Source organism: Ichthyophthirius multifiliis (genome assembly GCF_000220395.1).
Source record: "Ichthyophthirius multifiliis unplaced genomic scaffold scaff_1120509250855, whole genome shotgun sequence".
NCBI lineage: Eukaryota > Ciliophora > Oligohymenophorea > Hymenostomatida > Ichthyophthirius > Ichthyophthirius multifiliis.
The window spans coordinates 1-11,891 of NW_004086434.1; the positions used below are offsets into that span (position 1 = coordinate 1).

The window sequence follows — 11,891 nt, forward strand, 5'->3', positions numbered from 1 at the left end:
AATATTTTATTTATTTTATTTGATATATATTTTATTTTTTATAATAATAATTAAATTAAATAAGTAAATAATATTTAAATATTTTTAGTAAATAAAATATATAAAAATAATTAATTAATATTTTTTTAATTATTTATTATATATTAATTTATTTACATTTTATTTTATATTATATTTTTATTTTTTTATTTAATAATATTTATTTTAATTATATATTTATATATATAATTTTTAGGATAATATTTAAAATCACTTATATATATATATATATATTTTATTTAATTATTGTTTTTATTTTCAAAACTTTATTTTTTATATAAATCAAAGAAAAGAATATTTTTTAAAATGTATTAATTTGAAGATATATCTATGTAATAATTAGAATATTAATATTGTGTTAACTTATCTTAAGAAATAAATCCTCGAATACCATAACAATTCTATTAAATTCGAAATAATTAGTTAACTGCTTTTGACATAATTTATAAAGCATATTAAATAGAAAATCCAAACTAATGGATGATGATTTTATTTTAAACTTTAATTTAATATTGTAGCCTTAATTAAATGCCTTATCTTTGTAAAATTAGTTAAATTAAACAATTTAATGTTAACTTAGCTTTACAAAATATACATTAAAAAGATTAAAATTAAGAATTCAAATACACTTATTTTAAAAGAAAAGTTCTAGTAGTTTTATTGAAAATATTACCTTATTTAAGTAAGCTTTTAAAGGAATAATTTTTCAATTATTTATAAAAGATAGTTTAAATAATAGAATAGACATAAGCTAATAATAATTAAATTATATATAATTCTTAAATTATTGATGAGAAAAGTTTAGAATTGATAATTTATTAAATTTAAAATTTAGTTTCTAATAATTCTATTTAATTTTTTGAATGGTTTATTAATAGTAATGATTATTTTAATAAAACTTTAATAAATAATTTGACTGTTATATGTATTGGATTACTCTATAATCTTAAATATTAAAGCATTTAGAAAATTTTATAGGATTTTATGTGAATATTATTTTAAAACCATGATCAGAAAAAAGCTAAAATATATATTTAAAAAAATAAAAATCTTTGATATATAATTAAATAGTAAATATAAAAATATATATATATATATATTATAAAAAAATAAATTAAAAATAAATATAATAAATTATTAATATATTTTTATATACTATATTTTTTTTTTATATATTTTATATTAAATGTTTATATATATTGTTAAACTTAATTTATATTATTTTTAATTTTTTTTATATCGTTGTTATAATAATTCACAAAAATATTAAATTATATAGTTATTATGATATTTCAACATAGTATTCTTTCATTTGCGGTTATTTTTATTTTTTTGCAAAGCCTTAAGACATTTCATTGAACTATTAGAATAAAATTCTTATAACTTCACAAAATTTATTGAACTTATCTCCTTCTTGACTAATGATTGAGTTTTTTCTAAAATAAAATAAATCATCAATTGCTTTTTTACATAAAGGTTTAATATTTGGGTCTATATTAAAATCCTAGCATAATATTTTGTATTCATCATTAGAAATATCATATCTTTTTAGAGGATTATCATATAAAGACCAGTATTTAGTAAGTTTTTTATTTTTTCATAATCTTCAACAGATATAATTTAAGATATTGTGTTTTTATTTTAATCAATTAATTTTTGACAATTTTTAAAAAAACATTTAAGTACTTGTTTTCTAATTTAATTTTTTACTTAGGAAGGGTATTAGTAATTTTTATAAGGGTTATTTACATTTCTTTTCTTTTTTATTTTTCTTTAGTATATTCTAAGTTTAAATTTTTTTGATCATTTTTTTTTTATTATAATGCAGTTTCAGAAATAATATTTTTATTCAATTATTATTTGGATTATAAAATGTTTGAAGTAGGTAATTAAAAATTGTTACTATTTAAAATGTTTCCGAAATTATTTTTATCAAATTTTATAAAGCTAAGTTATTTTTCACATTCTAAGCCATATTTATAATTTAAAGATTCATCAATAATATTTTAAAATATATTTTATTATTATAAACTATTATTAATAATATTTTAGTTATTATTTTAATCTATTTATTAGGCTTAATTATTAAAATCTTGTAATTAAATATTGTTTGGAAGGTTATTAATATAGCATTTTTACAATTCTATTTTATTAAAAGTATTTATATTTTTTAATTATTTATCAAACGAATTTTCGTTTTCTAATATATTATTCATAATGCTTTGATTATTTATTAAGAATAATTAATTTATATAATTTTATTATTCGGGTTGTATTTATAAATTATATTTTAGCTAATTCATTTATTATTGCATATTTGTTGAAGAAACTTCTTAAGAATCTTACTTTTTTACAGAGAATTTCATTTTTTATTTTTTGTATTTTTTTATTTTATTTTATTTATGGTATTTATTCTTTTTTTTTTTTTTTTTTTTTTTTTTTTTTTCTTTTTTTTTTTTCCTTTTTAATTTTTAATTTTTAATTTTTAATTTTTTTTTTTCCTTTAAAAACTTTTATTATTTTTTTTTCTTTAATTATTTAGATTTATTTTAATTATTTATAAATTATATTAAGTTGTTTGTAATTTTTGAATTTATTTCAATAATCATTTTTTTTATTTTATTATTAATTAGATTTTTTTTTTAATAATTAGACAAGTTTATTTAAATTTAATATTATTTTTTTTCTATTTTTTCACTTATATTTTCTTCTTAAATATCTTATTTTCTTCAAAAATGCATTAATTTTTGTTTTTTTTATATTTATTTATAAAATATAAAATTTAAAAATTAATTTTAATTATTGAATAAAAATATTGTATTTAAAAAAGATTTTGATTTTCGCACATTTAAATTTATACACATAAAAATTTAAACTTGATTATATATTTATATTTAATATTTACAAAAAATAAATTAATAATTATATAAAAGATCAAATTATCTTTACTGTATTTATATTTATTTATAAATTATTAATAAATGTTAGAATAATTATTATTTTTAAAATTTTTTAAATGAAGTGTAATCAAATATCATTATAGTTTAAATAATAATATATATAAAAAGATTTATAATGAATTCTTTGTAAAAAACTAAACCAGACATTATAAATTATTTTTGCAAATAAATATAAAATATGTAAAAAGCAGATGCTTATTATTAATTTAATTTTTAATAATTTAAATAAAAGACCTTATTTATGATTTTTTTTTTGTTTCACATAAAAAAAAAATTAGATAAAGTATAAATGAATTTATTTTAAAGTAAAAATAATATATATATTAATAAAATTAATAAAAAATTTAATATAGAAATTATATATATATAATAAAAAAATCAATAATTTATAAATAAATAAAAAAAAACATTAAAAATTATTACAAAATAACAATAAAAATTAAAAAAATATGGAATTCCAAAATTAAAATAATATTCAAAATATTTAATAATAAAATTAAATTGAAAATAAAGAAGCACAAAAAACAGAATAAGAGCTTCAAAAAAAAACATAATAAAATCAATCTTAAAGTTATGAAAAACATATAAACTATGAAGGCAAATATCAAACTTAAACATAAAAAATTAATAATAAAGAAATGACAATTATTAAAGAAATAGAAAATACACCAACATAAAATTCTTAACAATAAATAAATTCTGAACTATAAAACTAAAAAAAGGAAGAAAACAATCACTAAGATTAATAATAATTCGACTAAAAACAGCAAGAAATAGATTAATTTTAATTATCTACTCTTCTAAAAATCGAATAAAATACAAGTACTATAAATCTATATTATAAAAGAAAAAAAGAAAGATAGGAAATAGAATAAAGTTAATAAATGCTAGCTAATAGAATATAATTACTTAAATAAGAAGAACTAAAAACATTAAAAAAAATAGAAGAAACAAGAAAAAAAGCAATGGAAATATACTATTTGAAATTGAAAAATGAAGAAAAGAAAGATTATGTATAAAAATATAAAAAAAAATAAGTATATATAAAAATATTATTATATCTATAAAGATAAAAAACTTAAAAGTAAAATAAATATAAGAGGCAAAACAAAAAATACTATAAATTAGAAAAAATAGTATATAAGAAAAGTAAACTAAATTCAGTATGTACACAGAAATGAAATTAAGTCATGCGAAATAAATAAAAAATGATTCTAATAGGAATTTAAAGAAAATAGAATATAATAATAAAAAAAGAATAAGTTAATTAAAATTAAATGTGAATTTGACTAAATAAGAAAGGAAATAAAGATAGGATAAAATTTAGAATTTTTAGGATATTAAAAAAGAACATGTTAAAAGCGAAATCGAATCTAAACTTAAATAAGAAGAATTAATTATGAGTAAAAAAAAATAGGAAATTTAATAAATGGAATAGTATGAAATGAAAATTATCTCTTGTTTATAATAAACCTAATAAATATAAAAAACTGCTTATGAAGAGTTGGAAAATGCTCTGGTTTTGACAACTTCGTAGTATGCAGAAAAATACCTTAAAAAAGAAGGTGATAAAAATAATTTAAATTATAGCAAAGAATAAATTTAGTTTGAAAATTAAAATAGTAATATTGTTTAAGATAAATTAAATTAAAATACTATTGTCGAATAAAACAATATATAGTAAAATTATTAATAATAATATAATTAATTAGAATAAAATAAATAATAATTATATATTTAATAATTAAATTAATAATAATAAAATTATAATTTAGAATAATTAAAAAGTCAAAAATAATAAGAATTAGAATAAGAATAATTAAAAAAAAATTAATAAAAATAATAGTTATAATAATAATAAAATTAAAATATTTAATAATAAAATAATATCTAATAAATTTCTAAATAATAATCTTAGAAAAATATAGAAGATAAAAATATGCCAAGTAAAAAATCAATAAAATGAATTTTTTATTGAAAAATTATAAGTTTATATTTATTTATCATTTTTTTTTTTTTTTGAATATAATTTTATATATTATAATAAAATCAATTTTTTTATTTTTAAAGTTTAATATTTATTAGTGGAAAAAATAAATATATTATTAATATGGAAAAAATAATATAAACTTGTATTTAATTTTTTTTTTATTATAATTATTCTAATTATTCTCTATCAATATTTATTTTAATTTGGTAATAAATATTTTGGCACCTCATTAAATTTTGGAGGTATATTATATTATCCTGGTCCAGGAGTTTAATATTTACCCACAAAATCTATTGTTCTTTAAGCATTTCCCATAGTATATCCTGGACTTTTGAATTTCTATTCATTATAATTTATATAATCAGCAGGACCAGGTGTAGGTTGAACTTATCCTTATTTTTAGTATTTAGGAGTTCTTATTAAAAAAAGTAAAGATAAAATAAATAAAAAAAAATTACGAATATTTTGCTTAATTATTTTTAATAAAATCATAATTCGGATTATAATCAGAAGGTCCGGGCACTTTATCTTTATCACCTGAATCATATTTAGCAGAAATGAAAACCTTTTTATTTTTTTTAAAAAAAAAAATTATATATTTGTAAAAATAGATATAAAATTTTAAAACTCCTTTTTTCGTATTCCAAACATCTTTAATTTTATAACTTTAAGGACCAGGTCCTGATTCATAATTAGTATTTTAAAATTAACTTGAGTTATTATTTTTGGCAGTATAACTACCTGAATTAATAATTCTATCTTTATTTCTTGGAGATTTTCCAAAAGTATATTAAGGAGTTTTTTATAGTCTTAAATTGTCAATACGTATGCTATTATTTAATTATAAAAAATTAAAAAAAATATAATTTTACTTATACTATTAAGGTCCTGGTGTATTATTTATTACATTAAAATGTCTTTATGTTTTTCCAAAAATTACATGTTTTGCATTTTTTTAAATATCTTTTACTTAATAATCTCCAGGACCTGGGCTATTAGAATTATTTTAATTATCATTTTTATAAGTTCCAATATGACCTCCTTTTATTTTATCATAAGTTTATATAGAATATTACTTTTTATAAAACAATAAATTATAATTAATTATATATTTATATATATTTGTATTGTACACCAACGCCAGGTAACATAGATTTCTAAGAACTTAATTAATTCCTTTCTTAATTTCCTATAGTATATTTTGGCTGATTTTTTAGGGTAATTATATTGCTTTTATTTATTTCATAATCTCCGGGCCCTGGAAATTCTTTATTTGTTACAAATAATAAATCTCTCTTTTAATAACCTAATCTAAAATTATTTATTTTTAATAAATAATAAAAGTTTATATATATATATATATATATATACAATGCTTATGTATGGTCTTTTAATGTGCTTTTATTTATATTATATTAGCCAGGTCCTGGTACTTTTAATTTATCCATAATTGTAGGTAATGTATGCTTTTATTATATTGAATATTTAGGACTCTATTTTAAAATTTTATTTGGAGAATAATCACTTGGTCCAGGCTATTTTAATTTTTCTTTATCATCAAAATTTAAATTTCTTTTTTCACCTATGTGGTATTTGGGACCTTCGTAGCCCTTTTTAAATTAAAAGAAAGTATATTTAAGTGAATTAATTTTATTATAAAAGTTATTTTTTTTACTAAAATTGGTTTATATTAATACTAACCAGGTGCAGGGGTTTCTTCGTTTGTTAATATTCTATTTGATTTTCCAATACTTTATTTTTTATAAATTCATTTATTGTTATTATTTTAATTACGAATATTTAGGATTTAATTTTAGTACTTAATAATATCCTTTATTTAGATTATATTATCCAGGCCCTGGAGGACATGAACTTTTTAAAAATTGTCTTTTCGCTTATGGAATTGACCAAGCTGAAACCATATTTTTTATATTTAATAATATATATATTAATTATATATTTATCTTATTTTTTAGTGATTTGTTTATATTTTTATTAAAATATTTAATTATTAATATTTTAAAAAGTATATATAAAAAAAATATTACTATAATGGATAATTTATTTATTTAATAAGACAAAATAAATTAATTATTATCCACGTAAGTTGATATTCTATTAAATATTTTAATTTTAAAATAATAAAAATTATAACAAAAAAAAATATATAATTTAATTATAAATTTTAGTATATTTTTCTTTTTAAATTAAAATATTCAATATTTAACTTTATTTTAAAATAAAAATAAAAAAATAATAATTAATAAATTTTTATAAACATAAGTTTGTAAATAAATTTAATTTATTTAAAAAAAATCAAAAAATTTATTAAAATCAAAAAAAAATTAAATAAAAAAATAAATTTTAATATATATATATATATATATTTTAAGTGATGTTAGAATGTAAATTATTATTAATATTTATATAAATATCGATTAATTTAAGAAAAACTATTTATTTAAATATTTTACGTCTCTTCCATTTTAATTCATTTAGGCCTGAAAATTACAAGGGCTTAAGTCTATGTTTATAAAATTAAATAATCCCTTCTATTCCAAAAGTATTATGATTTTAAAAAATATCATTAAGTGGCAAAAATGCACTGTATTGAAGAAACTCAAAGTAGGTTATTAATGTATAGGATTTTTTATTTTTTTATTAAAAGAAATAAATAATTTTTTAATTTAAAATTTCATAAATTGGTACTTATAATCATAATTAAGAAGAATTTGACAAACTGAGATTTTAAGCTTATTAATATTAACTTAATTATCTATTTTTCAGATAACATGTAAACTATTTTGAAGACGTATAGCAATAACTTAATTAAAATCCTTCATTTAATAAACATATGAGTAAGTATTATTTTATAAGTTAAAAATCATATAATATAAGAGTTCAAACATCTTTAAGTTTTTTATATTAATGTTTAAGTTCTTAATTATTTTAGACATTATTGAAAGTAAATTTTAATTAAAACTTTTAAATATATTTTTTCATTTAGAACTGTAAATAATACTTTAAATATTTATATATTTTAAAAATATATTTTATTAGATATATTAAAAATGTTTATATATATATATATATATATATATATATATAAATTTATTAGATATCTATTTATATTCATTTTCCTATATTTATAAAATTTAAACTAATTTTATATAACTTTAAAAGTTATTTAAATATAAATTAAATTAATTAAGGAAAAAAATTATATAAATATATATAATAAAAAATTAAACATAAACAAATTATTTCTTTAAAATAATTCAAAAATAAAAATTATTTTTAATATTTGGCCAAAAATTATATATTTTTTTTATATAATTTTTTTAATATAAAAAAGTAATTTATAAAATTATAATTACAGAAGTATTTTATAAATATATTAATAAAATTTAATTATTATAACAAAATTTTTAAAATATTATATTTGAATAATAAATAATAATTATATGTATATTTATTTGTCATACTTATAAAATACAAATAAATAAATTATTAAAAAAAAGATATTTAAATGGATAAAGAAAAAATTGAATTATTTTTATCATGTCGTTCGTTAGCAAACAAAGACACATTTTCAAAGAGCGACCCATATGTTAATGTATATACATAGAACATTTCTACAAAATAATGGTTGTTTTATTTTAGAACAGAAACTATATAGGATAATCTTAATCCGAATTTCGCTTAATCTTGTTTAATAGATTATATATTCGAATAATAATAGCCAATAAAATTTGAGGTTTTTGACTATGACAGTCCTACATCATCTGATTTTATAGGCGATTGTCATACTACAATCGGAAAAATAGTTGGATCAAAAAATTGTACATTAGTACTAGATTTAAAGGATAAAAAAGATAAATTTAGCGGAAAGATAATCATAAGAGCTGAAAAGGTTAACTAATGTAATGATGAAATAATATTAAAAATATAAGGAAAGAAAATAAAGGATATGAGATTTTGGACAAAATCATCTCCTTTTCTTGTTTTTTCGAGAATTACAGAAAACAATTTTCCTTTAAAAGTTCTAGAAACAAAACATAAAGAAAACAACTTATAGCCTTTATTCGATGATATAAAAATCAAAGCATAAAAATTATGTAATGCAGATTATAATATGCCTATCCTTATTGAATGTATGGATTATAATTCAAACGGAAAACATGATTTTATTGGAAGTACTTAATTCAGTGTTAATGAGGCTCAAATTAAAAAGGAATATAAGCTTAAAGATAAAAAATATAATGATGCAGGAACTCTTTTTTTTAATAATTTTTAGTTGATAAGAAAGCCTTAATTTATTGATTTTATAAGAGGAGGTGTTTAGTTAAATTTAGTTATTGCAATCGATTTTACTGGTTCGAATGGAATTCCTTCTGCTTCAGATAGTTTACATGCCATTCAAAATAATGGGTAATTTAATTCATATTAATAAGCTATAAAGCTTGTAGGTGATATTCTTCTTAATTATGATGCAGATTAATAAATACCTATGTATGGATTTGGTATTTTATTTTATTTTTAAAATAAGAAATTATATATTTTTTATTAACTTATAATTTAATAATATAGGAGCTAAACCAAAATTACCTAATTTTTATTATAATTAAACTATGCATTGTTTCCCTCTAAATGGAAATCCTTAAAATCCTGATGTTCATGGAATGAATGGAATTTTGAATTGCTATTAATAAGTTTTAAAGTTTTTGGAATTTTCAGGTCCAACATTGTTTAATCCTCTTCTTACTGAAACTTAAAAAATAGCTTAGTTTAGTAAAGTTTAAAATTATTAAAATTACTATATAATGCTAATCTTAACTGATGGAGAAATTCATGATATGGATGCTACTATCTAAACTATTGTTGATATGGCTAGATTACCTATAAGTATTATTATCATAGGAATAGGAAGTTAAGATTTTGAAAAAATGCATATTTTAGATGGTGATGACGGACTTATTGATTATAGAGGTATTTTTAAATTTATATTTACATTATTTTTTATAAAAAAATAAAAATTAGGAAGGAAAGCTGAAAGAGATCTTGTTTAGTTTGTGGAATTTAATACCTATAAAAATAATATTGAAGCCTTATAAAGAGAGGTTCTAGCTGAATTACCTGATTAAGTAGTTGAATATTTCAGATTAATAGGAGAAGAACCAAAATAAGTTTAATACTAAAGAATGGAATCAATTTAGGTTTAAAATATTCCGTAAGCGAATATGAATTTCGGATAAAATTTAATTTAAGCAGGATTCATGTAAAATATATTATAAAGTGTATAGAATTAAGGCATCTAAGAAAATAATAAACCTTTAAATTAATAATAATAGTAGTTTTATTAATAATATCCTTAAAATAATTAATTTTATCCTTAAAAATAATAATAATAATTTCAATCCGAAAAATAAGCTTAAATTTTTGACTAACCAAATCAAATTTTTGGATAAAATATAAGTAAAGCTGGATTTATGTAAAATATTGTTTAAAATATAAATATGTAAAATTAAGATTATTAAATTGCTCCGCCACCACCACCACCTCCACCACCACCAGGATAAAATTATTGATATTATATATATTAAGAAAATTTAGAATGTATTATTTTATTTATATATAGTATTAAATTATATTTAATTTTTTATCAAAAAATTAATAAGTTTTATGTTTATAAAAATAATTCCTTTTATTTATACTTTAAAAAGTAATTTTTTTTTTATTTTATTGAATATATTTTATATTTGTATAATTTAATTAAAATATAAAATAATAAATATATATAATCAGAATAAAAAAAACATATATATATATTTTTTTTTATATTCTATATAAATTAATATTCAATAAATATCGTATAATAATATATTAATTATATTTTTTGTAAAATAAAATAATTATATAAATATTTTTTTATATTAATTTAAAAACTAATAATAAATTTAATATATAAAGATTATTATTTTATATATTTAATTATTAATATAAATAAAAAATAAAAGTTTTCAAAATAAAAATTATTATAATAAAATTAAAAAGATTATTAAATAGTTTTTTTGCAAATGTATATAATTATATATAAAAAAATATAAAAAGAAAAGAAAATAAAGTTATTTATAAATTATATAAGAAAAATTAAATAAAAATATTAAAATAAAGTAAAAAAGTAAAATTAAAAAATTAATAAATTATAGTAAATAAAAAATAAATGTATATATATATAAATTTATATATATATATATATAAATATATATATATATTTATATATTTTTATTATTTTATATATTATAATAATATATAATATTAATGTATTAAAATATATAAATAACTCAATTATTTTACATAGTTTTTATTATATATTTTTTAATATACATCATAATTAATTAACAATATAATATTAATTAAAATTATTAAACTAATTTTAAAAAACACACTTTTCAACAATCATTTAATTTTCATATAATCTTATATTTTTTTAACATATATTTTACTAATAATTATTTTGTAAAATATCTTATAACCAATTATATTTTTTATCCTAATTATCTGTTTTTTATAACAAATCTTCTTAATCAACAAAAATTAATTATTCTGAAAATATTTTAGGTTTTAAATTAGGACTTTTAATTAAAAAAAAAATTAAAATATAAAATAAAAATTACTTTTAATATTCAATTAATTCTCTATCGAAATTATTTTTATCTTAAATATGTACTTTTATTTTTCCATCAATATCTACTAAGAAAGCCTTTTTTAAAAAACAAAAAAATTTAAAATCAGTAATAAAAATTATATATAAAATTAAAAAATAATTAAAACTTTTATTGACATGGAACTGTTTAAAAAACAACTTTCTATAACTTTTTTAGCATTAGAGTAACTTTTAA

General features: G+C 15.5%; 2 protein-coding genes across 2 annotated transcripts, besides 29 other annotated features; one reads left to right on the forward strand and one right to left on the reverse strand. All coding sequences in view use genetic code 6, as the record gives it.

Annotated features, from left to right (window-relative positions):
• Nucleotides 1-4: 4 nt before the first annotated feature.
• Nucleotides 5-43: a microsatellite.
• A 64-nt stretch (nucleotides 44-107) lies between these two features.
• Nucleotides 108-211: a microsatellite.
• Nucleotides 111-220: a microsatellite.
• Nucleotides 221-1,096: 876 nt separating this feature from the next.
• Nucleotides 1,097-1,174: a microsatellite.
• A 1,229-nt stretch (nucleotides 1,175-2,403) lies between these two features.
• Nucleotides 2,404-2,539: a microsatellite.
• Nucleotides 2,405-2,498: a microsatellite.
• Nucleotides 2,455-2,498: a microsatellite.
• A 112-nt stretch (nucleotides 2,540-2,651) lies between the features above and the next one.
• Nucleotides 2,652-2,693: a microsatellite.
• Nucleotides 2,694-3,389: 696 nt separating this feature from the next.
• Nucleotides 3,390-3,447: a microsatellite.
• Nucleotides 3,448-3,675: 228 nt separating this feature from the next.
• Nucleotides 3,676-3,710: a microsatellite.
• Nucleotides 3,711-4,680: 970 nt separating this feature from the next.
• Nucleotides 4,681-4,779: a microsatellite.
• Nucleotides 4,688-4,770: a microsatellite.
• Nucleotides 4,705-4,800: a microsatellite.
• Nucleotides 4,751-4,836: a microsatellite.
• A 15-nt stretch (nucleotides 4,837-4,851) lies between these two features.
• Nucleotides 4,852-4,896: a microsatellite.
• A 551-nt stretch (nucleotides 4,897-5,447) lies between these two features.
• On the reverse strand, nucleotides 5,448-6,911 carry IMG5_102470 (hypothetical protein; the record flags this gene model as incomplete). Its single annotated transcript, XM_004035185.1, has 7 exons — nucleotides 5,448-5,554; nucleotides 5,618-5,744; nucleotides 5,862-6,064; nucleotides 6,123-6,300; nucleotides 6,361-6,599; nucleotides 6,665-6,740; nucleotides 6,784-6,911. Coding segments are annotated over 7 exons (1,058 nt in total), but the record flags the coding sequence as incomplete, so codon positions are not given.
• Nucleotides 6,912-7,301: 390 nt separating this feature from the next.
• Nucleotides 7,302-7,353: a microsatellite.
• Nucleotides 7,321-7,353: a microsatellite.
• Nucleotides 7,354-7,557: 204 nt separating this feature from the next.
• Nucleotides 7,558-10,577, forward strand: IMG5_102480 (hypothetical protein; the record flags this gene model as incomplete). Its single annotated transcript, XM_004035186.1, has 6 exons — nucleotides 7,558-7,614; nucleotides 7,997-8,000; nucleotides 8,345-8,370; nucleotides 8,732-9,512; nucleotides 9,580-9,978; nucleotides 10,030-10,577. 6 exons carry the CDS (start codon nucleotides 7,558-7,560, stop codon nucleotides 10,575-10,577), a joined length of 1,815 nt encoding a protein of 604 aa, XP_004035234.1.
• Nucleotides 8,021-8,080: a microsatellite.
• Nucleotides 8,066-8,097: a microsatellite.
• Nucleotides 8,305-8,337: a microsatellite.
• Nucleotides 8,305-8,339: a microsatellite.
• Nucleotides 10,348-10,399: a microsatellite.
• Nucleotides 10,365-10,418: a microsatellite.
• A 558-nt stretch (nucleotides 10,578-11,135) lies between the features above and the next one.
• Nucleotides 11,136-11,177: a microsatellite.
• Nucleotides 11,136-11,181: a microsatellite.
• Nucleotides 11,182-11,208: 27 nt separating this feature from the next.
• Nucleotides 11,209-11,264: a microsatellite.
• Nucleotides 11,209-11,272: a microsatellite.
• Nucleotides 11,216-11,271: a microsatellite.
• Nucleotides 11,216-11,308: a microsatellite.
• The last annotated feature ends 583 nt before the right edge of the window (nucleotides 11,309-11,891 follow it).